The sequence below is a fragment of the Trematosphaeria pertusa genome (genome assembly GCF_010094035.1).
Source record: "Trematosphaeria pertusa strain CBS 122368 unplaced genomic scaffold BU26scaffold_29, whole genome shotgun sequence".
NCBI lineage: Eukaryota > Fungi > Ascomycota > Dothideomycetes > Pleosporales > Trematosphaeriaceae > Trematosphaeria > Trematosphaeria pertusa.
This window is the reverse complement of record NW_022987240.1, coordinates 219,672-247,073: the sequence shown is the minus strand read 5'-3', so window position 1 is coordinate 247,073 and position 27,402 is coordinate 219,672. Positions and strand designations below refer to the sequence as shown.

The 27,402-nt window shown below is 56.8% G+C and overlaps 9 protein-coding genes across 9 annotated transcripts; 6 read left to right on the top strand and 3 right to left on the bottom strand.

Annotated features, from left to right (window-relative positions):
- Positions 1-133: 133 nt before the first annotated feature.
- BU26DRAFT_386662 (uncharacterized protein) lies at positions 134-934 on the top strand (the record flags this gene model as incomplete). Its single annotated transcript, XM_033822648.1, has 3 exons — positions 134-167; positions 267-381; positions 886-934. Coding segments are annotated over 3 exons (198 nt in total), but the record flags the coding sequence as incomplete, so codon positions are not given.
- Positions 935-4,677: 3,743 nt separating this feature from the next.
- BU26DRAFT_544981 (uncharacterized protein) lies at positions 4,678-6,492 on the bottom strand (the record flags this gene model as incomplete). Its single annotated transcript, XM_033831766.1, has 1 exon — positions 4,678-6,492. Exon 1 carries the CDS (start codon positions 6,382-6,384, stop codon positions 4,678-4,680), a length of 1,707 nt encoding a protein of 568 aa, XP_033675538.1. The 5' UTR covers positions 6,385-6,492.
- A 2,994-nt stretch (positions 6,493-9,486) lies between these two features.
- On the top strand, positions 9,487-11,300 carry BU26DRAFT_442580 (SFT2-domain-containing protein; the record flags this gene model as incomplete). The annotated part of the gene is made up of 7 exons (XM_033824510.1): positions 9,487-9,706; positions 10,173-10,195; positions 10,252-10,396; positions 10,583-10,667; positions 10,781-10,845; positions 10,924-11,009; positions 11,148-11,300. 7 exons carry the CDS (start codon positions 9,487-9,489, stop codon positions 11,298-11,300), a joined length of 777 nt encoding a protein of 258 aa, XP_033675537.1.
- Positions 11,301-11,613: 313 nt separating this feature from the next.
- BU26DRAFT_207357 (uncharacterized protein) lies at positions 11,614-12,540 on the top strand. Its single transcript, XM_033820610.1, has one exon. It carries the CDS (start codon positions 11,882-11,884, stop codon positions 12,413-12,415), a length of 534 nt encoding a protein of 177 aa, XP_033675536.1. The 5' UTR covers positions 11,614-11,881; the 3' UTR covers positions 12,416-12,540.
- A 790-nt stretch (positions 12,541-13,330) lies between these two features.
- Positions 13,331-16,087, top strand: BU26DRAFT_207390 (homogentisate 1,2-dioxygenase-like protein). Its single transcript, XM_033820611.1, has 10 exons — positions 13,331-13,662; positions 13,718-13,763; positions 13,826-13,937; positions 13,997-14,036; positions 14,339-14,526; positions 14,693-14,937; positions 15,000-15,221; positions 15,274-15,504; positions 15,600-15,764; positions 15,895-16,087. The coding sequence occupies exons 1-10, from the start codon at positions 13,558-13,560 to the stop codon at positions 16,002-16,004; spliced, it is 1,464 nt and encodes a 487-aa protein (XP_033675535.1). The 5' UTR covers positions 13,331-13,557; the 3' UTR covers positions 16,005-16,087.
- A 1,175-nt stretch (positions 16,088-17,262) lies between these two features.
- BU26DRAFT_207337 (uncharacterized protein) lies at positions 17,263-19,018 on the bottom strand. Its single transcript, XM_033820608.1, has one exon. It carries the CDS (start codon positions 18,949-18,951, stop codon positions 17,371-17,373), a length of 1,581 nt encoding a protein of 526 aa, XP_033675534.1. The 5' UTR covers positions 18,952-19,018; the 3' UTR covers positions 17,263-17,370.
- A 100-nt stretch (positions 19,019-19,118) lies between these two features.
- Positions 19,119-21,412, top strand: BU26DRAFT_470599 (kinase-like protein). The gene is made up of 2 exons (XM_033825350.1): positions 19,119-20,108; positions 20,209-21,412. The coding sequence occupies exons 1-2, from the start codon at positions 19,293-19,295 to the stop codon at positions 21,169-21,171; spliced, it is 1,779 nt and encodes a 592-aa protein (XP_033675533.1). The 5' UTR covers positions 19,119-19,292; the 3' UTR covers positions 21,172-21,412.
- Positions 21,413-21,429: 17 nt separating this feature from the next.
- Positions 21,430-24,579, top strand: BU26DRAFT_525992 (tRNA ligase-like protein). The gene has a single exon (XM_033830639.1). It carries the CDS (start codon positions 21,625-21,627, stop codon positions 24,295-24,297), a length of 2,673 nt encoding a protein of 890 aa, XP_033675532.1. The 5' UTR covers positions 21,430-21,624; the 3' UTR covers positions 24,298-24,579.
- Positions 24,570-27,343, bottom strand: BU26DRAFT_525991 (uncharacterized protein). Its single transcript, XM_033830638.1, has one exon. The coding sequence runs from the start codon at positions 27,187-27,189 to the stop codon at positions 24,625-24,627; it is 2,565 nt and encodes an 854-aa protein (XP_033675531.1). The 5' UTR covers positions 27,190-27,343; the 3' UTR covers positions 24,570-24,624.
- Between the last annotated feature and the right edge of the window lie 59 nt (positions 27,344-27,402).

Genomic DNA, 27,402 nt, shown 5'->3' with positions numbered 1-27,402 from the left:
GTGGACAGAAAATCCAGAAGCCCACTCCGTATGTTCACCTCGGCTTTCGCACGCAGCTTCACCATCCCTGCTCTCTCACTTGCGCATTTCAACCACCTAGAGGGGCATATGCTAATCCGCTACATTCTACAGTCCCGAGCGAGGTTCCTTTCCTCTCGATCACGACGGTCGGTCACTCCACTTCCCACCCCGGCCGAAGCAACCTCTACCGTTGCCGCAAAACACCAACCATCCGGTCGGCCTCAGCAGCTGACGATACATTCCAGGCGAATGCAAGCACATCATGGCATCGTACCTCAGATGCATCAAATCCCACCGCGGGACAAACGACCCCGAATGTCGCAATCTATCCAAATCTTACCTTTCCTGCCGAATGGAGCGGTACGTACCGGCGCATTCCTTTGTCCAATCACTCCAGCTCTCCGGCCGCACACACTTCGCCTCCACCCCGATATACCATGTCTCAAGCCACCTTTCTCCATCTTTCAAGCAAGGGAGGGAAAAGGCCTTGTGATACCACCCTGTCAAAGTGACTTCGACCGGGTATTCGGGACGCTTCAGGACAGCTAGAGGCGGTGGGGGTCGGCTATAAAGCAAGGGAGAGTTCTCACGACCCTTCATTCCCCCTCTTGTCAAGATCTGAAACGCAGCATCCAGCCGCATCTGGCGCAGCTGTCAGATGGGCGCATCCCCTACCTCATTCGTCCAAATATCCTCCGATGTCGTCCACCACTCCACCCGCCTCCACATATCTCAGCGCCTCCGACAGCACCCGCTCCCCGCTTCCTTCTGTCACACTGCCTCGGAAGCAACCGAGCAAGGCTCATCACTTCCCAAAATAGCTCTTCCTAGTGACTGCGCTGACCTTTTCTGTCGTATCGATAGGAACCTCATGGCCCCTGACTCATTCAAGAATCTGGGCTTCGGAGACGACGCCGATGCTGCCTCATCCGCGACTGTAACCTCATCACAACAGCAACCGCAATCGCAAACACCTGATAAACCACGGACATCCTAGATAGGCCGACGTACCATCGGAATGAAGGGTCCCAGGTCTCCTGGTCTGCGGTTCGGCAGCATCCGAGCAACCGAGACCTGGCCGTCCCCACATTTCCTGCTCTTTCTCCCCAGCGCTTCCTCCTGCAGTGGCCCGCATATCCGAGCCCCGCGGGGACAAGAATGCGAAAGGATCAAGAAGGTGCTGCAGATTTGACAGGTTACATCACATTGAACCATGCAGCATCGCTGTCTCATCTCCAAACGAGACATGGGCTGAACAAAGGATTGGGCTCGTTGAGAACGGATGCTGGGGAGAAGGGACGCAGAAGAGAGAATGAGGAAAGACAAGTGGAGTGACAGCTTGACAACATGCTGTAAACGTTGAGGTACCCGGGCCCACTGTACCAAGTGTCGCTACGCGGCAGCGCGAGCACGACAGCAGACGGGTGAGCCACAAGTACCCTTCCCGCGCAGTACGAGCGCAGCACATAAATAAATGCATGAGAGACTTCAATATTGCATAGCCACAATTTTCGACCTTCACATGCCCTGCACTCTTCACACCCATCCCTCTCCGCTAACGCAGAGACGACAGCAGCGCCTCCTTTGCCCGCACATCCAACTGAGACACGGCATCATCCTTCCCCAACAGATCTAGAATAGATCAGCAACCCGATCGTCGGCCGATGAGTGTAACGTCGCACGGCGCCCCCGTCCCACCCCACTAGGCCGCCCTGCCCGCAACCGAGCCCCAACTCAACTCAACTGACTACAGCCAACCCGCCCCGGTGTCGGCAGCGTTTGCGTCGCGGGCTTGAAACGGCGCGTGCGGCCGGACGATATGTGGTGGATGGTGACGTCGGGGGCTTAGGCTCTGGTGGTGGGAATGGGTGGGGTTGTGCGAGGGGTGGGTGGCAGATGATTTGAAGAAGCATGTTTGTGTGGGAGAGCGGTGAGGGTTAGGGGGTAGGGCAGAGGGGAGAGACCGGTTTGCGGCAGGCAGGCTGGTTGTGAGGAGGCGCGGCGTGCAGGATGCATTGCAGGTTGTTGAGATGCTGCGCTTAATGGGGGTCTTATTATTGGATTGGTAAGGCGTTCGCATTGCATTATGTGCGCGGGGAATTGTTTGGAGGGACGGGATCGCGCGTTGCGTTGCGTTGCGTTGCGCGGCAGGTGTCTGTCGTCAAGGGACTCTGTTATCTTCATCTTTCTATTCTTATGCATGTATCTATCCGTCTTGTCATGTCGAACGAATCGTAGCACGATCTAAAACACGGCAGGTTTCCGAAGAGCGGAGAAGAGAGAGAGATGTTGAGCATTCCGTTTCGTTTCGTTTCGTTCCTTTCGGATCTATCCATTAGCGCAGCGCAGTGTTTAGTTTAGCTCTCTCCGCTCTCCGCTCTCCGTACAACAGAGAACAGACGCTATAATAAGCCCCCCTTTACTCTTCCTCTTACACGGACACACGAACACAACAGAAAGTTAAATCTGGCACACGCACACAAGCAGACCAGTAGAGTAGATTAGACTAGCGCAGACCGACCGTATCTGAGACCTACCTAGTCACACAGTACAGTGCACAGCGTGCGGGCGGGCGTGCGCTGCTAGATAGACTAGGCTCCGACCAAACTAAAGAAGTTTCGTCTCCTCTGGTGGATAGAATGGCATGGGATGGTCACGGGCGGGTTATATATGACGCGCATATGCATACCTATGCAGGTAGATGCAGGCGTACAGGATAAAGTACAAAGGCCGGGGAAGTGCGCCTCGCATCTAAGCAGAGAGACAGAGAAGCCTATACATGTCTTAGACGGCAGACCGGAGGGCTTGATATAGATACAAGAATCTTAGTACTGCCAGGCTTCCTTTGTTCCGCCTTCCAGCATCTTCCGCACTCAGTTCCGCGCTAAGATCTGCCTCGTAGGATAGCGGGTTTCTTCCGCTCGTCGTTAAGGTGGAGTGGTATATAGAGGTGAGGCGGGGAGAGGAAGGGGTAGGATATGGGTGGATGGGCGGAGGGATGGAGAGGAGGGGATGGAGATATAAGCGGGAGTCTCTTCCCTCCCCTCCTCCAAAACCTTCAGTACGCAGTTAGTTAGCCAACCAACCAACCTACCTACCCACCCACCCACCCACCTAACTATTTCCCTGCCTGCCTTCCTAATACACAATCCCAGCCCCGACTAAAGCTGGGCTTAGGTCCACTTGTCGGTCGTCGTCAGGCAGTACATGTTTCGGCTTCCACTCCCGCTTCCCCCCACCTTCCTTCGGTGACCCGATTGAGACTTTTCCGCAAAGGCAGACAGGCAGTGACTGATTCACCTCAACTCATCTCAACCCAACCCAACCCAACCCCGTGACTCACAAAGGCGTGGGCAGGGGTTGGCGGGATTGCGATACAGCGCAAAGTGAAGCGAAGCGAAATAAGAATAAAGCTGCCTTCTCCAGCGAGTCAGTCAATCAGTTGCAAGACAAGGCGAGACAACACAACACAACACAAGGCTGTAGCAATTGTGGTGGTGGCTGTTCAACATCAGTGACGCTACTGCGTACGTGCAGGGAAAAGCGACTTCCGCATAAACCAAGGAGGCGGAGCAAGTATTGAGTTCGACATCAAAAGGCGCACGTCCGAGCGTAAGGCCGCTGTTTGACGAAGAGGGCGTTGGGCAGAAACGCGAGGCATCAACTCCGGGCACAAGGCATCAGGAAGCACAGATCGTAGGATGAAATGTGTTGAATATCGATAGTATTAGGAAAGATGATGAATCCAAATCCATATCCCGAATGATCCCGTCGAAAGAGGAAAAGCAGATAAGAAAAAAATTCCCGAGAAAAACGCAGACCCATAGGCAATAGAAATCCACCCAGCCATAACCCGTCACGACGATCGCGGCCGTCCGTGACGGGACGGCAGCAATGCGTCGAGCTCCCAGACGCCGCTCAAGCTCCAACCATGCCTCTGCTCGCTGCAGTACAAAGGAAACAAATATTAGAGATATGTGCGGGAGTGGCGATGTGCAAAACCATAAAACATATCCGAACTCGGCCCACCCATGCATTGCGAAAGAAATCCAATCGGAAACGGAAAACAGGGAAAAGGGGACCGCATCGCCAGTTCTACAACAGGAGATGCACATGGCAACCCTGGTAGACGGCGGGAAGCGACAAACATGAAGAAATATCTAAACTCCGCGCCGAGCTGCACAGGCGAGGAACGCCTTCCAGCCTGCCGGCAAGGCTATGCTCGATAGGGGTACTCCGAAGACGCCGTGGATGATGTTGATGATGTTGGTGACGATGATGATGATAATGATGCGGACGGGTCGGTCGAGACATGTTATGCAAGGAGATGGGGATGTCGATGCAATGGGTGCAAGGTCCGTCCGTCTAGTGACCAGCAGAGACGGCGCGAGCCGAATAGACCACAAAAGACGGTAAACAGCGCGTGCGATTGGGAAGCTTCCAAAGACGCGAGGATAGTGTTATCCCTTCGTCCGAGGCCCGGCCCTTGTGGTTTGGAAGTGCACGGCAGTCTATGCGTCTTCCTAGTCTATTAATGAATGCATATGCCGAATGCAAGAACATGTGTTGCGGGGTATCGCCGGGGTATCATGATAGGAAAGCTGACAACGATGCAGAATGTGTCGGCGGCGGCGAAGGAGAATGTGCTCTATGAGCTCAGCCCATGTCCATTCCAGTGTACTCGTCCTCTTCTTTCAAGCTTTGGTTCGACCAGTATTGCTGGGTGCTGTTCGTGTTGGAACCGCTGCCGGTGCTCTGCATGTCTGGACTTAGACTTTGTGGCGAAATTTGGTTCAGGGCTTCGCCGGCAAGGTTCGTGTGCTTGGGCACTCGCAGCCCCGACCCTGGGCCGCGAGAGTACTTGAAGCTGCCAAAGCCGTTCTTCTCCACTGCTTCAAAAAGCTCTGAGCGCATGCGGCGTTCTTCCTCGGTCTGCTCCGTCTGCCACTCCTCACCGGTAAGTTGTCGGAGCCGAGCAGCCATCTCATCAGCCTCCTGCATCTTCTTGTACGAAATCCACATGAGGTCACGGGTCCAGCTGACGGCGCCGTTGAGGATATCACCTTTGTTGGGTCCTTTGTCCTTCTCTTCGATTGGCAGCCCTTGTGTAATGTTACCAGCAGCACGGCGCCCGGTACCGCCGGCCAAGAGGGACGTTGCCTGCGGCGGCGAGAGACCGCTCGCGCCAATCGTTGGTGATAGGGGGCCGTTGTTGTTGATGTGCTTTCGGATCTTTTCGTCCTCAAGGCGATGTTGTGGGACAAGTCGAGACAGGTCGTGGATTCGCTCGTTAATGTTGTCCCTACGACGGCGTTCGACAAGGTTGTGAGATTCTCGTCGACGACGCTTTTTCGCGTCTTGTGTTTGGCCGATATCCACCTTAGTTGGGAGGGAGGCATGCTTGGCCGAGTGCATAACCTCGGAGATTTGTTGGTGGTGCAGTGCCGCAGTATGTGGGGACTGCGTAGGGGAATCGATCCAAGAATGGGAACTCCCGGGCGTGCCGTCCCATTGGCCGGAGACACTCTTCTGATGGCGGTGCATGTTGGTCATGATGGGCTGGGAAGCGAAGTTCCCGGAGTCAGGGGTGCCGAGGTGGAGCCCACCAATGGCAGGAGTCTTGGGAGACATGGGGCTGCGGTTATCGGAACCATTCCTGCTCATGGTCGCCGGCATTCGTTGCCGCATAGCACCGGTCTGCATGCCAGCAGGATACCCCATACGCTGCGGGGTGCTCTGATATTGGTTGAAGTCGAACCCATTGGGATGGACGAAGGGGCTCTGGATGGGGAGGTCGTCAGGAGTGTTTGAGTAAATCTGGTTCATGCTAGGGTGGTTTCCACCGACGTGCCCGCTGTTGGCATTTCCATGAAAGAAGTTCTCCTGCTGGTTCATGTTGTCTTGTCCGAAGCCATCGAATCCTTGTTGCTGGTCAAAGTTCCCGAGGGAATCGGCAAGCTCGTCGTCCGCTATCCCAGCACCACCTGGGATGTAGCTGGCCGAGCCACCAAACTGGTTGCCCATGCTGAGACTACCGCTCATGGTGAGATCGGACGGATTGATGCCACCCGCATTCTCTGGAGCAGAGCTGAACTGTTGATTTCCGAAGGGCTGATTCATGTCGAAGCCACTGTGGCCGATGAAGCGGTTGGGGTTGAACTGCATGTCATCGACTTCTTCTTTGATGTAGGGTGTCGGAGAGCCTGTTCCGGCCATGTTGAAGATATCAGCGTCTAGATTGTCGTCAGAGTGGGAGTCCAATCGAAGGTCCAGTCTCGAGAGTGTTTTCTGAGGAGAGTAGGAAGAAGGAGGAGTAAAAAGCGAGTCCGCTTGGGGGATAGTCAGTATGCCTTCGTAGTGCATGATGGAGACGACAGGAAGGAAAGTGAAGAGCAAAGGAAGTGGAGAAGAGAGGGAAAGTAGGTGGAATATATGGCCGGATAGAGAGTGAGGGTAAATGGAGGTGTGCTCGAAGGGTGTCCTCATGACAAGGAGGGGTGGGGGATGTGACAGAGGCGTACTTACTGGGCGCTGGCATCACTGGAGGTTGCAGTAACCCCGGAATGTGGGTGCGTGAGGCCGGGGCCGATGCTGGTCCCCGTTCTCTAGGATCTGAAACGCACTGTCTTCGACCCAAGCGAGTGACTCCGGAATGCACTCGCCGGCTTGCAGGATGATTGCAGCACGAGACGGTCTGTGACCATATAAAGGCCTTGGAAGGCGATTGCTATGATGCGCGCACAAGATCACTCTAAGCAAGCTCGGCGCGCTCGCTTGCGAGGCTTGATATCGCTAGCAAGCCTTCTGTGCTCTTGAGGGCAAGAGGGTGTTTGTCTGCATAAGAAGCGTTAGCCCCGCAGCTCTCGTAGCAGGAGGCATCTGCACCTCGCTGCCGGGGGTCTCAGGCTCACCGGACACAGCTATCGCGGGCTGTGAGCTTGCACACGCCCAGCAGCGCTGTTTCCCGATTGATCCCCGCGGTGTAGAGCGAGGGCCACCCAAGGGAGTGGATATTGGCGGGGCGTGAATGTAGGGAGGGGTGAGGCGCAGGGAGCCTATTTCGGCGGGACGTCGTCCAGAGGGGTTCAGTGCTCGTGGCTGTGGTTCTCGGGCCGGGCCTGTAAGTAGATGTCAGCGGCGGAGGACCACAGACAGGGAGTGTTGGGGCAGTTGAAGGGCTGGTTGCATAGGTGTGGCGCACAGGCAGGTAACCCGCGAGGCGAGCGTTCGGCGGCTGCTGTGCCTCGGCGTGGTGGGGACGGTGCTACAGACACCCAAAGGAGAGAAACAGTCGGTACAGGCGTAGCACAGCACCAATGCGTCCGTTTGGGGGATGCCCAGGTGGTATGCGCGGCCCAGGCTTGGGGCGCTGGGTGGAGGAAGGAGCGACGGGCGGCGTTGACTCACCTCGCTACGGACCACACAGTCAATCAAAGGCGGGGACTCGCACAGCGGGCCTCGAAGGGCTTCAGCAGGCGTTCGTCCTCCGGATAGATGCCGCGCTCGGAGGGAGCAAACTCGACGAGTGGGGGCGTTCGGACGACGGCGCTCGGTGCCACAGGTTTGTTCTCTTTGAGGGCCGGGTCGGCTCTCGCAGGGCGCAGAGGGAGTGCGGGCGAGGATGCGGCGGCGGCGGCGGGCTCGTCCGGGCGCGCAATTGCAGGAGGGGGTGCGCTTTGAGATGCGGGCGTTGTGCGACCCGGGTGGGTAAAATAGTGATGTGGGTTGGGGAGAGCGGGGGATCTTCGAGTGGGATGTTTCGGCGATAGATGGCTCAATAGGGCGGCGGCGCCTACAGCGGAAACAATGCGCGCTCGCAGCAGCGGTCTGCGCAAGCGTCTGGCGGCGTGGAGAGGGGCCTCAGGGGAGCGACGGGCGAGAGAGGCTGCTGAAATGGGCGGTTCAGGTGTGGAGTGTTGCGCAGCGGTGAAGAAGAGGCCAGCCGGGCCGGCGACGATGGCGCCAAGGGTGGACGGTAGGCGATCGAATGGCAGGCGGCGCAGACACGATCTCCTCGCAGCCAAGCGGAGACGGCAAAAGACGAGCAGACGTCCCAGTAGTGCAGCAGCGCGACGGGGATCGCTGGGCGCTGGCGACAGCCGCCGTGGTACTGCAGACGACGGCGAGATGGCGAGATGGCGGATGACGTACTGGTGCCTCGCGCTGCGGTGCGATGCGGCGCGTACGGTGTGGTGTATGCACTGTAGTCTCGAGAACAGCGTCTGCAGAGATCGCTAGGGGCACGAACGGACAGCAGCGAGCGCAGACAAAAGGACGGTAGTGGTTGGCCGGAGCGATGCGGGAGCGCGCAGTTTATACGCTCTGCTCAGCGCGGCTCTTTCTATCTGACCTCGCCTGTCGCCTTGCCTCCAGTGTGGCTGTCCATCATCCACACCTGCGGCCGCTGAATTACTATGCAGGCCTCCACGACGACGGCCGTCCCCCCTGCGCGGCGGCTTGTTCCCGGACAGGGCGGCCGCAGATGGTCATCCAGAGCGAGAGGAAGAGGAAGGGGACGGTCCCAGGTCTCACATTCCCACAAAGCGCACCAGGAGGGCGCCGGCGGTGACATGACTCACCAGCAAACCGTCGAGCACGGCCGGGCTCGCTCTCCATCATCGCCGCATCATCCACCCTCCGCGCGCGTCTGGTTTGCCTTGGCCTGCCCGGTGTGGGTGCTGCGCAGTTGAGGTCGCGACGACCCCGGCTTTCCGGGAAGGCGGACGGCGCTAACGCGGGCTGGCGATCGCCCAGAGCATCAACGCCGAGCCGACGCAGACTGTGGGCGGCATACCACCTGGCCACACCCTCCCATCTCTCTCCGACAGGCTCCCAGCGAGCACCCCCTCCACCCCTCCGCGACGCTACCCTCCCCAGTGCCCCCTCCGCCCGCCGCTCTGCCCTCCCAGCCAATCGCTGCCGCCACGGGCTGCCCGCGCCGCCTGCCCCCCAGCTCCCCCGGCACCGCATCTGCCTCCGCCAGCGACGCCATTCCGCACGCCTGCGAGAGCGCGTCCTCGTCACAAGCCTCGCGCACCGGTCGCGCTGTCTGAGACCCGTGTCTGACATCTGTCATTGGACGTCTGCCCTTCGCACTGCAGGCGACGCGGTGGAGATCATCTGCACGAAATCCTCCGTAGACAAACGCCGCTGCCCGCTTCGTCGTACCCACCTCCCACGGCCTCACAAGCCACACACCGCAGCCGGGACTCAGGCGTACCGCTGAGGCCGCTTAGCCAGGGTGCCCCCTCCGCGGCAGCGTCCCCAGTGGCGACCTGGGCGCGCATATCTTGTGTCGCCTGCTGCGGCTCCTCGAAAAGCTTCTTCGGTACCGTTCTGCACACCGTGCTCGGCTCGCGAGCCTCTATACACCCTCTCCGTCGCCCGCGGAAACAGGCTTTCCGCTGTGGAAGCCTCCAACACCTCGTGGCCTCGCTGCGATTCAGCACTGTTTGACCAGCAAATATGGCGTCCGCCTCGTTTCGGGACTCGATGAACTCGCTGGGCTGGAGCAGAAGAGACCCAGACGTCCCCGTGAACACTTCGTCGCCCACCATCTTGGGCAGGCTTCAGAACCTGAACCCGTTCGGATCCGGGGGCTATGTTAGGCTCCCGACCTCTGAGAATCCCGGGGCTCCTCTCCCGGCGCCGACGCGAAGGGAGGAAGAAGAAGGGTGGTTTGCGCGTAAGTCCCCTCTTAGTTCTAGGCAGTGGCGAAAGCTGCTGGATTCCTTGAAGCCGTCACTGCCTTCACTGCCTGCACCCCTTTCATTGAAGCGCTACCCTACGATACTCCCCGAGGCATGAAGAGCTGCGCATTGCCATCTTCTATTTCTCGGTGCCATTTGACTTCGCTTGGGTGCCTCGTGATCGCGCCAAAGGGCACTGCGCGAGGCTAGTCTTAGATGCACAGCCAAATTCCCATGGTCCGCGTACGCGAGTTACATGGGAAAACTTGGTGCAGCACATCGCCTTCTTGCCTCAAACTCGCTATCTTTTCTTTGGGGACCCTTTGCGCGTCACCTGGTCTGGGATGCAGCGATCGGCCTTCCAACGGTGACAGAAGGGAGTTCCTGCGTAGATTGCAGGTGGCTTGCATACCCGTTCACCGCCAGCATTCAGTTGAGCTTTGCTAACATTACGTCTCACAGTGAGCCGATGGGACCGCATGCTCGTAAGGCACTCTCGTGGTACGAATGCCGAACATTTGCTAATCGACCGCGACCTCAGGTCTTCGGTGGACTCATGCTTGCAGCCTTGGCAATGTTTGCTACCTGCTTTGCCCTCATGTTTACGCCCGTCTTCCTCGTCAAGCCTAGGAAGTTCGCCATACTGCAAGTTGAACCAGTTTTCCTTTGCCTCCGAGTCAATCAGAGTAGGCCTTGCAGAGCGCCCTGGAGTCGTGAAGTCATATGAGGCAGCGAGGAGTGGCACATACCGCATCCGTACCCCGGCAAAGCTGCGAACTATCATGCAGCCCCTTCAGGGATTTCGACATACCCGCTGCGGTCCTTGATGCACTGCTCGCGGCGTGCAGGCGATCGATTCCGGCGAATGGCAGTCGATGCCCTTGGGGGTGTGCCACTCATGACCTCTCTAGCCACTGGACGATCGGCGTTAGACCCTTTTCGTCGATCGTCATGCGGGTGCTAGCTCCGGCGCGCTGCAGAAGGGCCTACCTAATTCCAACTTCTCTTCGGTCTAGCTCTCCACACATCAGCTGCAGGAGTTCTGAAGCTAACCTTATTGCCTGACTCAGATGGACTATGGGCAGCGTTCTGTTCTTGGCGGCTTGGCCTGTCATGATGGGTCTGCGAGCTTGGGGTACGTTTTTCAAAGCCTCTCGCGATGCGATGATCGCACACATCCTTTCAGCCTGGTGCTAACATTGATTCAACGCAGTGACCCATCTCGCCTCGGGCGCTCGTCTGCCCTTTACGGCTGCTTACTTTGGCGCCATTGCATTGACGCTGTATGCCTCGCTCGGAGTACGTTTGTCCCCTATCCCTGCCATATTTAACACCCCCCGCGCAAACCCTGTCGCACTCCCTTCCTTCGACCCCCCACACTAGGCTTATCGATAGTCGTGTGTCCGTGTTCGCTGACGGTCTGTCCGCGTGATATAGCTTCACAGCACCGTTCTCACCTTCATCGCGTCCATCTTGCAAATAGTCGCCCTCATCTGGTACCTGGTGTCCTATTTCCCCCTGGGCTCCACCGGCCTGCGGTTTGCTGCGCGATTTGGAGGCAACCGGGTCGCAGCCTGGATGAACGACTGAGCCAAGGCAGCGAAACTTGTACGAGTACTGCGGTGGATGTGTAGCTGTGGTACAATAGTATACTCGAGGCAGCGGCGTGCCGCGCGTTCGAACAAACAATGGGTCCGGAAACAGGATACGGTAGTCGAAGCAAACACCTCTCGACCGGGGGTTCCAGAATGGATCAGTCTGGTAATCACGTCGCATTGTCATGCACACCACGATTTCACGCTGAGCATCCTCGTTCTCTGATTGATCAGCAGCAGCCTCACGCTCATGCAGGTTGTAGAAAGATGCGCCACACCAGGGCTTCAGGCCTACAGATTAGTATCTAGCGCACGACTTCTCTTGGAATTCGACCACACTTCCCATCAACATCTTCACTCATCTGTAAATGGCCTTGTTAGCGCTAACGACATGCGACGGATGTGGCGGCAGTCGGTTGCGACGGTCTTTCTTCTTAGCAATTGCGCCTGACAGGTGCCGGTCCGGAGCGGTCGTCGGTCTTGTCTTACTTCTGCTTGGCTTCTCCGGGCCAACTCGTGGCGATCTCTTCCCCATTTCCCTCGTGGCTGCCCGGACTCCCCAGCCTCCGACCTTCGATGGCTGGCGCATTTCCAATAATCACTCTGCGAATGCTCCGTGCAGGCTCACACACCGATCAAGCAGGCATACTTCTCGTCTCCAATATCGAACGCAGCTGGGCGTGCTCGATCAAGCAGTTCTTGCCCTCCCCGGATCCTACCGGCTCGAGCTCAATGTGCAAGGCACAGTTAGCGCCCGTCATGATATACTCTAAAGTGCGACTGCTCGACGGCATCATGAAAGGGGTCTTGATGCAACGCTATCGCAGTTCGGCTTTCCCAGCCGGGTCATGGCTATCCTGTTTCGCCCTCGCCCCTTGTCTGTTTCGACTAAGCGCTTGGTGTTTGGGAGGGGTGGGCAAAGACCCCATGATCTCGCGTTTCGGTCGATATTCACGAGATGGTGTTCTGCAGGGATGCGATCGACAAAGTGCATACGGACATTCGTTCCCCGCACTGGCCCGAGCGTTCCGCCACAACGTGTGCAGGTGTGGATTGCACGCAAGCGGCAAGCCACCTCCAACATTTGGCACCCGCTCTATCTTGGTCTAGATATCTGTCATCAAGGACGGCCAGCTGCTCAGGCGGGATGGAGTACCAGACTGTGTCGCTATTTGCGGGAAGCGCGTTCCGGCTGCTTCCGAACGGTGAACGTTACTACATCATAGCTGCGCAATCTCGTCTGGAAGCAGGCCGTCCGAACGGGCTGCAGCGCATATTGGTTTGCTAGCTGCATCCGCGCGGTCCACGATGCGGCACAGTATTGCGCTACTTTAAATAGCAGACGGACGGGGAAAGTCGAATGATGGATCTCAGCGAACGCCGCGCCCAGACCGCAGAGATATTGGAAACTGGTACGCGTTACGAGAGCGGGTGCAACAATGATCTCACTCGCATGAGCTTGACTGCCAGATTCGAGATGGAAAGGTATGCGAGATGGGGTAGTGGTTGCACATAGGCGAGGCCCGGTGTTGGGCGGTCGCACAGGTGCGTGAGAAATGTCTGGCAGGGCTGAAAGAAGGTTATTGTGGCTTCTCATCTCGCGAAGGGCATTAATGAGGCCGGACGCCTTGGTCGGTGGAGTGATATGGAGTTGCTTGGCCTTGTCTGCCGAGGCTCGACAGAAAGAGAGAGTGCTGACAGAGAGCTTAGAAAGACATTCACAATGCTCAACCCCGCTACGTCTCCACGTGGTTCGCGCCCGGTCCGATGATTTTGCCGGAGGCGGAGCGAATGGCATGGCGAGAGAAGATGAGGAAGGCTAACCGCATATTGGTAGTTTGCGCGTCAGGCCGTGGAGCTACCCCTCCGAAGCTCGTCGGCAGTTGAATCGCGACGTCGACCGCGGAATCAACGCGTTCGAGAGTCTGGAGCTTCACGTCGGTAGCAACAGCGATTGGACAGACCCTGTGGGCTATACTTTTTCAAGACGTCTTTGCAACGATGGGAGCCTCAATTTGCCCCATCCCAAGGCGTGAGAATGCCCCACCTTGCTCCGGACCTGAGGTCGGTATGGGATGTGGGGTCGATTGATCTACTTCTCAGTTCTCGAAGGGCGCTTTTATTTCATCAATCGTTTCTTTCTTCTGTCCGTTGACGTGTGCCTTTCAATTTTACATACGCCGTTGGTCGAAGCGTAACCGCAACCCCGGTTTTCCTCCACGCCCTACGCACGAGCAATATCCGCAGACACGATGCCTGCGCAAACAGAAGACTACCAGAAGATCTTCCACTGGGCGGAGACGCAGAAAGATGGCACGATTCCTTCCTTCGCCACGAGGAAGAACGACCCTTATGAGGTGAGCTTACAGCCATCATCCTGGCGCTCCGCCTTGCTGACGCCGCCCAATCCAGTACCAGTCAGGGTTCAACAACTCGTTCGAAAGCGAGGCCGTTCCGGGTGAGAGGATACTCACGTCGATGGCGTGTGAGCTTATTCTGACCGCAAGGTTCGCTGTTTAGGCACGATTCCTCACGGACAAAATAGTCCGCGATGCGTCAGATTCGGACTTTATGCTGAGCAGATGACCGCTACTGCCTTCGTTGCGCCGAGACATATGAACAAGAAAGCATGGTGAGTTGAATGCAGCGTGTCTTGCGTCGGGGAGTTTGTGCGCTGACTCTGGGGATTAGGCTGTACAGAGCTCGGCCGGCGGTTGCTCATCAGGGATTTGTAAGATGCCTTTCTCGATTACTGTCAGCCTTATATCCAGGGGCAAGCGCGGATGTGCGAAATCCGGGGGTTGTGTAGCAGTCAGCGGTCAGCCTTAGAAGCATGCGGGAGCTATTGCATTTCCACATTAGGCCGTAAAGGTCGCCAGGGGTACCTTTTCGGATGCCATGTGGAATCCTAAGCGGAGCTCGCCGGCACTCGGATCTGGGCACGATGGAGGCACAGCTGCATACGCATCTTCACACCCTCCTGTTGCGATGTCTTACCATGACGACGTCATAAGCTGACGCACACCCCCACAGACTGAACTCCCGGACAACGAAGATACCGAAGCGTGCTTTATTCCCATCAACAAGCGCGTCCACATCTCGCCGACGCAGCTTGCGTGGCTGCCGTTTGATATCCCCACGGATGGCGACATCGACTTTGTCTCCGGGCTCAAGACGATTGCTGGGTCCGGTGACCCCACGCTGCGCGAGGGGCTGGCAGTGTACGTAGGCCTTGGGTGCAAACTCGTGTCTTGCAAATAGTGTCTGTGTCTCGTAGAGGTGCTACCTATGCAGCACTTCGCGATATGGCAGCCAACCAACTAAGACACAGAGGCACTGAACCCCTATTTTTGATGGACGGCGCTGACTTTGCACCGCCAAATTTAGACACACCTTCCTCTGCAACAAGTCGATGGAGAGGCGCGCGACCGTGAACTCGGATGGCGATTATCTGATTGTGGCGCAGCAAGGCGCCCTAGACATCCAGACCGAGTTCGGCATGCTGTATGTGCAGCCCGGCGAGATATGCGTGATCCAGCGCGGCCAGCGGTTCAAGGTGAAGCTGCCCGATGGTCCGACGCGCGGATATATCCTGGAAATCTGGGGATCAAACTTCCAATTGCCTGAGCTAGGTAAGTCGAGACACGTATTTCCCACCTCTGTGTTGGACTGGGACTGACGAGCGCACTAACAGGACCCCTCGGCGCCAACGGCCTCGCCAACGCCAGGGACTTCCTCCACCCGGTCGCGAAATACGAAATCGAGCAGGAGCCGTGGGAAATCATCTACAAGCTCGGCGGCAAGTTCTTCAAGAGCACGCAGCAGCACTCGCCCTTCGACGTCGTGGCCTGGCACGGAAACTACGTCCCGTACAAGTACGACCTGACCAAGTTCGTCAACGTCGGCTCGATCTCGGGTATGTAGCAGCCCAAACTCTCGGAAAGAAAGTTTCGCTCATTAGGGAACAGTCGACCACATCGATCCGTCCATCTTCTGTGTTTTGACCGCGCCCTCGCGCGATCCTACTGCTCCGCTTGCGGACTTTTTGATCTTCTCACCGAGATGGGATGTAGCGAGCCACACGTACCGGCCGCCGTACTACCACAGGAACGCCGCGTCCGAGCTCATGGGCCTCATCTACGGCGAGTACGCCGGGCGATCCGACGAATTCCAACCCGGCGGCGTATCATTCGAATGCGGTAAGTCAAGCCAAGTCACCACATAGCCAGCCAGCATCCTCCTCCTAACCGTTTCTCAACACCACACCACGAACGCCGACTGACCCTAAAACCAGGCTTCGTCCCCCACGGCGTCGCGTACGAAGAATTCAAAGCCGCGAGCGCGGAACCCCCGCCCGAGATGCGCATCTCCAAGGACGCGATTGCCTTTATGATGGAGAGCTCGCGCCCGTTTACTATTACCGACTGGGCGTGGAATAGTGAAAAGAAGCATGAGCATGGTTAGTTTCCTCCTTCCCTTTTTTTTTTTCCTGGGGTGGAAGGGAATGGAGGGGATTGGATTGGATTGGATGGAATGGAGGGGATCAAGTGGATTGGATTGAGTGGATTGTGCTAACGCGAAATGAATAGAGCCGAAGATGTGGGATAACCTCGTGGATAACTTTAGCAAGCATAAGGAGGAGGTGGAGAGGCTTTTGAGCGAGGGCGTGAAGAAGATGGGGGTTGCGAATGGGCATTGATTGAGAGGGCTGTAGTGGTGGTTTGTTTGGGAGGGAGGGGGAGGGATTGTGAGCTAGCTGGCTAGCTAGCTGATGTGGATTGGATGTGGGTTGATACTTGAAGGTGGGTGGGTAGTTTCGAGATTGAGTGGATTTGGATTGGATTACACTACGACTACTTACTGTTCTATATCACATCACCAATGCGAAATGCGACATCGTACCTAGGTATCCTTAATCTTAGTTTGGTACACGAGAGCACGAGCACGATCACGGGTATCCAGTTCACAGTAACAGTAACAGTAACCTAAAGATATTAAGTCAAACCGACCGACCGGCGTAACAAAACTCACGGCCTTCCTTCCTTCCCACAACTCAACTCGACGTGCTAGACTAATGCGCCGCGGAAGCTTTTCTCATTTCTCCAGGAGAGTGAGACTTGCTAATAGGTTGATCTCCTGCCTTGTCTTATCTTATGTTAAGGAAATGAATGCGCTCTGAATGCTGCCCCTGCCCCCTGCCCGCTGGAAGACGCCTCACAACTGGAAGCCTGAGCTTAATCCACGCGCTTATACGTATGAAACCAAATATCAGCTTAATTTACATGCTTCTGCCTTTCTATCCTGCGACGCTGTAGCTGTAGTTACAAGCAAGCAAGCAAGCCAGGCTCAGCCGAAGCCGAAGTTGAAGTTGAAGTGCCAGCTTGCCTACCTATGCTGTCTGTATCATGCGCCATTTGTTAAAGAAGGCGATGGGGATGGTATGGGATGCTTGAGAGCTTAGAAACAGATGTGATAGGACTCTGAAGTAAGTTCTTCCTGCGGGGAGTGTGTATTTCGATTCACTTCACTTTGGACAAGCGATAGGATAGGGCGGTGGGGGCCTCCAGGGAGATGGGATAGTTTCCAAATCGCTGTTTTAAACCAAGCGTGCGTGGTGAGTGTGGTCTAGGTCTCTCTGATGGGGATGATGGCTTTTGAGGCGGGGATGCATTGCTATCAAGAAAGAGTACGGAGGGAGGGCTGCGGCCGTGGGTGTAGGTGTGCAGAGAGGTAACACGTCTTACAGTATTGTGGTAGATGGTAAAGTAGTCCTGTGAAGCGCGACGATGTAGTAGAACGTTGCTGGGTAAGTGGAGATTCACGGCAGGCTCTTCGCACACAGCTGGCATACTGCGTAGGCGATTTCGATTTCGAATGAGGGTTTTCTTCTTCTTTTCCCTGATTAAATATGTCCTACATTTAGTGTTTTCACCTCATATCAGTCTCTGCTCTTATCTCTGATGGTGATGATCGTTCGGTGTTGCGGGGTTAGTGGAGAGTTGCTACCGGCGCTTCCACATCCTGCATCCTTTTCTCAGCTCTTCCACCGCCTGTTAGTTCTACTCCTAGGTCTTCTTCCTTATCCTCGGAGTTCGTCGGGACCGAGTCTTTGATGACTCCTTTGGCGGGGGGCGTGCGGGGACCACACGTCCTGGCTTCCTGCGCCGAGTTTTTGGCGTGGTATGCTGAGTGGCAGGTACTGCGGCCTTTGGTGTTGCTCTACCTCTGGGTTTCTTGTTCGGCGCTGCTTGCAAAGGCAGCGGGTCGGCGGGGCGTTTCATGCCAGCGATTCTGGCACTACGACGGGGTGGCGGGGGAGTGTTCTGGTCTTTGGCCTTGGTAACCTTACCCTGCGCTTGGCGCTGGCGCTGACTCCGGCGCTGCGGGTTCTGTGGTGGAGGGCTCATGAGGTCTTGTTGCGGCGGCGTGGATAACTTCTCTTCGAGTTCCAGGGACGCGTCCTCATGTTCTTTTGGGGGCGGTGAAGTTGGCCCGAAGAGTCTAATCGGGTTGGGAACGGAGGGAGGCGGAAAATCCCGAGCCAATTGCTCAACACTTGCGCTGACGTCTATGGTTTGTCCAGGATAAGTCCGAAACCCGAATCCATCAGGGATGGTCCAGAAATGTGGGGGGTGTTCAGAAGGCGGAAGCTCAATGGTCTCTAGATCATCAACCTCGGAGGCAGTGAAGTCTATATCTGCGGTGTCCAGTGGGCTGGATGTCATGTTGTTGATGGGGGTCAGATCTTCAGGCTCTGGGGAGGGAGACTCGTGCGACCATTTCCAGGAAGTAACGCAGTCGGTTCTATTGAACTCATCTCTCCAGTCCCCACGCTCTTTCCACCACTCGATGACTTGCATGTGGGCCGAGTGTGGATAGCGCTGTCGTTGCTCGTTAGAGAGGCGAAAGTGCCGCGCTCTTTCTTCGGCTATTTCGACCTGAAAGATAAACCAAGGCCTAGAGATGATGAACGATTCGGCTTCAGAAACGGACGCATCTCGTTTAAGGTGCGAGCGTGGGATCACGGGGGAGCTCTCGCCGCGACGTAGGCCCTGGCGCAGGTGTAGGGCGCGTGCAAGGAGCTGCTGCGTATACAAGTCACTGGGCTCGGAGCCATCTGCCTCGTGTTGCTGCCATGGCCACTTCCACCTAAAGACGTCGTCGTTCGGCTGCACCCTACGGCCGGGAAAACCCCACTCGGGATTCCAGACACCAAGTTTCTCCCAGCGGCGCTTGACATTGTGACGAACGAGGACTCCCAGCCGCCGAGAGCCCTCCACTCCTCGAAATATGTTGTTCGCCCTGTAGCGAGTCACGCGGGATTTCTCGAGCATCGCCTCTGAGTAGTAGAAGTCGCCGGGTTGCAGCGTGGATTCTAAGCCATATCGCTTCAGTTCGTCGGTGCAGATAGGTCGGTCCATGATGGCCTGCAGCTCTTCTGGCAGCTCGCCGCGAAGGGGCGGTGGTGGTGCATCGTCGAACTCTTCGGACTCTGTCGATTCGGCATAGGGGGGCGGATCGTCGCGCTCGAAGCGCCTGAGGGAACGGTTGCGCAGATGGTCGTTTGCAGCGATCGCCTCGAGAAGGGGCACGGCTTGATTGTGCAGCGCGTGGTCCAGCTGGACACGGTCTAGGAATGGCGGCATGGCTTGGATGACACTGTGGGAGGTTTGGCGTGGGAGGGGTTTGGAGGACTGAAGAGAGGAACTGGAGGGAAGACTGAAGACTGAAGGACGCCGCACAGCTGCTGCCAAGCAACGACGCTGCTAAACCTAAACGGGCGCGTATGGCAGGCCAAGCACATCGCAACACAGAACACGTCAACAGTCACACCCTCAACTGTCACACGCTCAACAGTCACACCCTCGTACGGGCTCTCGATAGCTGCCCGTACCAGGGCGGCCTGCAGCGCCATGTACTCGCCATCTTCTTCCCCCTCGACTTCCACTTCCTCTTCCTCTTCCATACTCCGCATCTGCCGTTTCCAATGCATCCAAAAACACTCTTCCACCTCGTGCCCACGAACCAGGTCGCCCACGACGCCCTCCTCTACCCCGACAACAGGCGCTTTGTGTCCAGCTCCGACCGTGGCCTTGGCCTCGAGGTTGGCTATCATGTCCCCTCCTTGCCCCGAGGCCATGTAATCACCAGACTCGGCCGAGATGCCGACCTCATTCTCAGAGAAAGCACTCCTAAACTCCCCATGTCTACCATCCACGTCGCCTTTGAGATAAACCCTGCTACACGTCTCATACTTTTATCTGTCCGATCAAAACGGGTTTCATCTGTCTCGTTTTCGATACATTCTTCTTGTGACAATACGCAAAGCTCTGGAGAGGTCGTTGCGGGAAAGGAAATTACGGGAGATGGTGTTATCATCTATGGGCAGAATTACAGCGTCTCCATTGCATCTTACAGTTTTGATTTGATCTGGCGCACCTTCTCTCCCAACTCTGTCAACAACATCCGGTGTCTTAAAACCCTCGCCTTTGAAGACTACCAAGCATCTGTGCAACTTTTGCAGCATCTGAGGTCGCGCGACCGGCCAACGGAGAACGACAACTCGGAGGCACAGTCGTGGCATGTTACCAGACTGAACACTGCACATCCTGTTTTCCGGGACGTTCGCCAACTTCGCGTGGATATAGGCTCAGGAGCCTTTGGCACTGTCTATCGAGCCGTCGATCAGACCTCTGGCCACGCGTTTGCTATCAAAGTGGTCGATCTTGAGAGTCACGGCAACGAAGATGCAGCGCGTGCTCTGCTTCACAGAGAAATAAAGATCATGCAGAGGCTAAAACACGTGAGTCCCCCCTTCAATGCCGTCTATATGTATTCTGTCCATTTGTGCTGTCCAATTGTTCTCATACAGACAACGCATCGGAGACTAACGACCCATCTAGGAACACATCATCGAGTATCTAGGGCACCAACTCTTCCACACTTCCCACCCGGAGATTTTCATGCCCCTGCGAACCGGGTCGCTGGCTTCTCTCGCCAAGTCGCAGCCACCCAGCTACAACGCCGACCAGTTCTGTTTAGGCTTCACAGAACAGATACTCAGCGCCCTCGACTACCTTGCGAGCGAAGCCTTAATCCATCGGGACGTGAAGCCCCACAACATTCTCTACTCGTGCTTAAGCGACGGCCGCTACCTGTTCCAGCTGGCCGATTTCGGGCTCGCGCATTACCAATCGCTGGCCAAAACGTCTTGTGGCACCCCCTACTATCAAGCTCCAGAGCTCTATCCACGCGCCTCTGGAGTTAACGCCGCTCAGAGCTCCAAAATTGATATCTGGTCCCTCTTTGCAACTATAGCTGCAGTGCACTCACGCTTTAAAGAGTTCCCACCGGCCACTGACAACTACGGCCGCGTTCTCAACGTACTTAAAGCCAAAGCCGCACAATCATCTATGCTCGAGCCTATGGCCAGGCTGCATCCAGATCGCCGCGCATCGGCTGCGCAGATGCTTGTCTACCTCTTTGAAGGCAGGGGGCTGACAACTGCGCTGTGGAAAATCCCACCAATCGAGCCCAATACCGAGGACGTTCCCCAGATAAACCCAGCGCCAGGTGTGCAGCCGACGAGGAACGATCGCGACAAGGCTCCTCGGCCGGCAAGAGAAGCCGCCCGTCCGTTGATTGTATATAAACCACGCAGGCGCGCCCCCCCGCCGAAACAAAGTGGAAACCATGCACAACCTGCTGCTCCGCAGTTTTCGCCGATTCGTGCACACAGAGACGGCGTTGTCAAGCACCGGGTCCAACCGTCTACAGCTTCAGCTAGAACCAACGCTCACGCCAGACTGCCGCCGGGCCGAAAGCCGCCGCCCGAAACAGAATTCCGGACAGGGGCGGGCCTTTAATTCTGCCCCCACTGACGGAGAACCAGCTATACTTGGGCGCAGAGAGGTATCTCACAGGGTCCCAGAGAGCTCTACAAACGGCTTGCAGCGTGGCGGTTTCGATGGAGGATGAGAGTGACTTGACGGAATTACATTCCCTAGCGTGTGCCAGGCTCGGTTTTTCAATGTCACAGTAGTATTTGCAAAACTTATTGGAGGCCTCCAGGACCCATAAGACACTCTCACTATGATGGTGATGATTGCTTGGTGTTGCGGGGTGAAAGCTGCGCCGCGCCACAGTTGCGCCACACGCTGACTTCATCGCCCGAAATCCTCCAAACAGCCGCAGCAGCGATGACTCTGAATTACACAACGCGCTTGCGCCCTTCTCTCTTTTCACGCAGATTGGGTAAGAAGCGCCCTTAATGTGTTGAGTCACTTCGGCTTTCACCTTCCCTGCTTGTGGCTGCCTGGATGGCAGCATCTTTTAAGCTCTTCGCCCCGCTCATTCATGCTCTCCGCCCCCCACCAGCTGCTTGCTTACCTTCTCCAATTCAGGTAGTCAAACACTCCTCGTACAAACAACCAATTCGAACGACTTCTACCAGCATCGCTTCCTTCCACGCCACCGCGACCATGGCGCACCGCGAGAAGGCCCCGTACGCGTCGCAGGATCCCCATGAGGTCCGACAGCTCATACAATCGCTCGAAGGACACAAGGGCAAGAAATCGAAGGCTGGCGGCTTCTCTGTCAAGAAGCACACATTTCCTCTGCCTAACGGTCGCTCCGTCGACTCGTGGAAGATGAACGACTGGGACTACAAGAAGGAGCACCTTCCCACGTACGCGCGAGGTCTCTTCACGTATAAGACAATGGACGGCGATCTTGAGATTGCGGTACGGGGTTACGACAAGTTCTTCAATCATGGCGAGGTTAGGAAGACGGAATGGCGTATCGTGGAGAAGAACACTCGAGGACCATACGAGCTGAGCGTCAAGGAGAATGGTTGCATCATCTTCATATCCGGCCTGGACGATGGCACATTGCTGGTGTGCAGCAAGCATTCGACAGGTGCACGAGGTGATGTGGAACTCAGCCATGCCTGTGCTGGCGAGCGGTGGGTGGAGAAGCATCTCGCAAGCGTGGGCAAGACAAAGACCCAGCTGGCGCAGCGGCTACGACAGATGAACGCGACGCTGGTAGCCGAGCTGTGCGATGACGACTTCGAAGAGCACGTCCTGGCCTATACTCCCGAGCAAGCCGGTCTGTACGTTCATGGCATCAACCTCAATCTCCCACAATTCGCCACCTACCCCGGTCCCTTGGTCGACGAGTTCGCCGATGAATGGGGAATGAAGAAGGTCATGTACGTCATGAAGGACGACATACACGAGGTCCGGACATTCTTGGACAAGGTCGCAGAGACAGGCAACTACAACGGTCGCGATACGGAGGGTTTCGTCATTCGGTGTCAGGCCCGGGAGACCGAGGACGCGCCGTGGGAAGACTGGTTCTTCAAGTACAAGTTCGAAGAGCCGTACCTGATGTATCGGCAGTGGCGAGAGTGCACCAAGTCCATGATCGCAGGCAAACCTCCGCGCTACAAGAAGCACCAGGAAATCACCAAAGAGTATCTTGAGTATGCCCGGAAGCGATTCGTCCAGCAGCCCGGCTTGGCGAAGCTATACAATCAGAACCATGGTATTATCAAGCTTCGAGATGGCTTCCTCCGCGAACGAGGGACCACAGGAGCAGAGATCATCCAGGCGGAGCTACGCAACGGCGAGCAGGAGGACAAGGACGTCACTCGTAATGTTGTCCTGGTCCCTGTTGCAACCATCGGCTGTGGCAAGACTACACTAGCCCTTGCATTGGTCAAGTTGTTCGGATGGGGCCACTTCCAGAACGACAATGTCAAAGCGAAGAAGGGCCGTGGGCAAATCTTCGCCGACACAATCTCCTCCCTACTCGTCACGAACCCCGTCGTCATTGCAGACCGAAACAACCACCAGAAGCGCGAGCGCGACCAGCTCATCAACGACATCTCTCGGACCGCCCGCGATGCCCGCTTTGTCGCTCTCCAATACGTCCACGACCGCTCCAATTACGATGCAATCCGAGAGGCGACACGGAATCGGGTCCTCACTCGTGGCGACAATCACCAGACGATCCAAGCAGGCTCGAAGGGCCAGGACGAGATCATTGAGATCATGGAAGGCTTCATGCACCGCTTCCAGCCTATCGACCCGTCGGAGGCGCCTGACGATCAGTTCGACCAGGTCATCAATCTTGATCCTGTAGTGGACTCACGCGAGAATCTCGAAGTCATCATTACGGAGCTATCCAACCACTATCCGGGCCTATTCAAGGGTCGGGACATGCCCACGGACGCGGACATAGACGATGCCATCGAATGGGCCATGAACGACTACCGCCCCGACATCAAGGTGGACCTCTCCCGAGGCGGCAACCGAAACCAGAATCAGAACCAGAATCGCAATCGGAATGCCGGTGCCGGAAGGCCCGCACAGCCTGAACCCAAGCCGAAGAAGGCACCCCGCATGGAGTACTTCTCGGTGCGTCTGAACACGCAGCGCGTGAACTCCATCCTGGACGCCATGTTCCGCGACCAGGACGCGCAAACCGCCCGCATGTACCGCCAACTGCAGCAGACGCGCCGCATCCAGAATGAATTCCACGTCACGCTCATGCACCGCGCCTCCGCAGCCCAAAACCAGGCCTACTGGGACAAGCTCACCACACTGCACCAAGCCGTCCAGCACGCCCAGTCCAGCCAGGGAAACTGGGAGCCCGAGCTCGCCAAGTGCGGCGTGCAGCTCGAGCGCGTCGTCTGGGACGACCGCATCATGTGCTTCGTGGTGCGCCTGAACGGCTCCGCGACCATGCAGGTGCAGACTGACGGCGCCGGCGAGGGCACCCAGGAGCTGCTCTTCGAGAGCGTGAATCCCGTGGCGCATGTCACTGTTGGCACGGCGGATCAGGGTATCAAGCCCAGGGAGAGCAATGATTTGCTGCAGCGCTGGTTGAATGGGGGGAGTGGTGGGGAGACGGGGATCCGCGAGATGGCTGTCAAGGGGAATGTGGTGCTCGATGGGTCGGTTAGGGGAGTACTTGGTCGGATGTGAGTGAGGTGAGAAGGACATGAGGGCTTTCAGGTTCCTAGACGTATAGGAAGGGGGTGATAGATAGCATTATATGGCGTTATATGGGTATCTTTCAGCATGCTAAAAGCGCGCGAATGGGCGGTGGGCGGCATTAAAATATCATACGTCGGCAGCAAGATAGACACTCGACTCTGACTGAGCTCTGAATGAACACATTATTCATTTTGTGTTGGAAATGGGGGTATCTCATCTACATCCTACATAGTACATAGTACATAGTACACATACTACATTTACATTGAAGCACTCACTCCCCCCACGCCGACCTTTCCTTCCCCTCACCTCACCTCACCAATGCCTCACCACAACAAGCCACCCCCCTTCCCTCACGCCATTAAACAGCGCCGCAACCCTCTTCCGCTTCAGCCCCTCGCGGGGACTAATATCCTCAATGGCATGGCGGCCGTCCAAGTGCCGCAGTAGCATGGGCCAGTGCTCGCGTAGATCTGCATCATGTGCAAACGTCTGCCCGATCTTCTCCAGCCAGCGCGCCTCGGTGCTGTTCGCCTTCTGCGGGTTGAGGATCAGCGAGGGCGCGAAGGACTGCGGTGATGGGGGTGGGGATTGCGGAGGGCCGGCGGCGGCGGTAGCTGTGAGGGACGGCGAGGTGGGGGAGAAGGGCTGGGGGCGCGAGGGCGAGGTGGTCTTGAGGTGGAGGGGGGAGGGGCGTTGGGGGCGCTGCTGTTGTTGTGGGTCGCGCGAGTGGGAGGGCGGAGCGGGGGAGATAGGGCGTTGTTGGGCGCCGCTGGAGAGGGCGATGGTGGTGCGCGCGCTGCTGGTGCTTCCTGCGTCGCTGGAGGAGGCGCGGGCGGGGCTGCCGCGCCATCCTGTTGCTGCTACTAGGGGGCTCAGAGCGGCATTGGTTTCTGTTCCCTCCTCTTCGCCGTCTCTGTCGCGCCTCGTGCGGCGGAGCGGTGTCGCTGGTCTGATGGTACTGGCGGAGAGCAAGCTAGATCGCTTATCCGAGAGCAGCGACTCCGTCATCGAGCCGTTATCCGACGCGGCTTCTCTCCGTAAATCGTCTGCTTTCTTGACGCGCTCCTCGCGTTCCATGTCGGCGGCTACTTGGGCTTTTATCTCGGGCGAGACGCGAACCCAAGCGAATGTGCGCAGCTGCGTGACCCAGCCGCCCCGCATGAGCCAGGCGAGGATGTCCATGTACGCTTCGCGGTGCTCGGCGGTGGGTATAAAGGATCTGTATGGCTTCGGTGTGCCGGAGAGCATACTTAGCATCTTGGGGAGCGTAGGTAGTGTGGAGAAACGGGAGGCGTATGCGGGGATGGCGGCTTGGAGATTTGACAGGTCAGCGTTCGGAGAAACGATGTAGGTATCTCTGGGGTGGAGGGGCGCGATGAGGCGGGCTCGACGCCAGTAGACGAGATGGCTTGCTATGTACTCCATATCCTGGGCGACGATGTTGTGTTTGTTGGAGATCTTGAGGAGGGATTTGGTGGGGATGATGTTGCGGATGTAGAAGGCTAGGGCTGCAGTGTTGTTCTTGTTGTCGCCTTCTAGGTCCTTGATCAGCGTTTCCGGGTCTTCGAGGAGGAGCAGGGCGGCGTGCTGGGTCATGGGTGCGTCGCTCTCATCCTCGATGACTACATTAGATGTTGTAAGCCACAGGCCAGGCATCTGTGGTTCGAGGGCGTTTGGCAGATATGGTGTGGAGTCTGCTTGGGGAATCTGGAAGGACGTGTTGAAAGTGGCGTCAAAGTGGACGTGGGCGATTTTATCGTTCGAAATAGCCTCGAACAGAATGGCAATTGACTTCGCGAGCGGGGAGATGGCGAGAATCTTCTGCCAGGTTGCAGTGAGCGCCTCGCCATTTTCCTTCGCTCGCTGCTTAATGTCAATGATTCTCTTGGATTCTTTCCAGACATACTGGAATCGCGCCTGCTCGTACTTGAGCGCCTTAGCGTACTTTCGCGATATGTTGTCGTACATATCCTTGACTCTCAGCTGGTATTCCAGGGCTGGCGGATTCAACACAAATACGACGTTGAACATGGTCATATCGGGATTATTGTCCGCAGTCGAGTTACTCCTGGCATCAGATCCAGCTTCGGACACGGCTCCGGAAGGCGCACCAGATATCAGTCCATGACCATAGCCCGGTTCGAAGCCTTCAGGGTAGACAAACGGCTCCGTACTCGTGCTGCCGCTCCGATCCTCTTCAGGACTCCCGTCCCCTTTCTTAGCCTCGCCGATCTTGAGGTTGGCTAGCAAAGCATCTTCGGCCGACCGCTTCCTCCGCTTCTTTCTTTTCTTCCACAGCCCGTCTTCCCTCACAAACATAGGCGCACCAACGAAGACAACGCTCTCAACACCCATCTCGAATCTCCGCTTATTAAACGCCTTGCCTGGACACAGTATTTTCTCCAGCGCATCGACCTTGAATCCCAGCACCGTATCCCAGTCGTGGATTCCACCCTTCTGCTTCCCATTGCCACTCGCCTTACTGCCATTTTCAACCTCTAAATCTCCGTCCTCTTCATCAATGCTCCGGCCCCACACTCCGCCAGCACCAGGCCGGTACTTGTCTTTATCGCGATGGCTCGCGCCCGTCCTCCACGACGACCCGCGGCCGCCGCTTGTCCGACTCCCGACCTCAGCATCGTCGTCGCCGCCTTCGTTCTCGGTGCTGCTGTCCCAGTCGCTGCTCGAGCTTTCGGAGCCGCCGCTGCTGGTGGTTGCCTCTTTGGCGAACCATACGGGCGCTTTGTTTGCTGCGAGGGCGGCGGCGGACGGCGAGATGGGCGGGTAGTGGAAGACGAGACGTGGGCCGAGGGAGCGCGATTGGGTGACTAGAAGGATCGCATGCAGGTTCGACGCCGGCGGGAGAGGGAGGGCCATTGCGCGTGCCGGTGGTTGCTCACGTGGCTCGAGCGAGGAGGTCGCAATTAACGGTCCGGCATCTTCAGACACGGTCCAACGCAATCAGGAGAACTTTGTCAAGCTCATTACCACTTTGAAACTCATCGGGGACTCGTTGGGAGGTTGTAGAAAGAGCCAATGCATGGCGGGGAAGCTCTCGGAGATTTAATTTATTTATGTAGACTAGCGGCA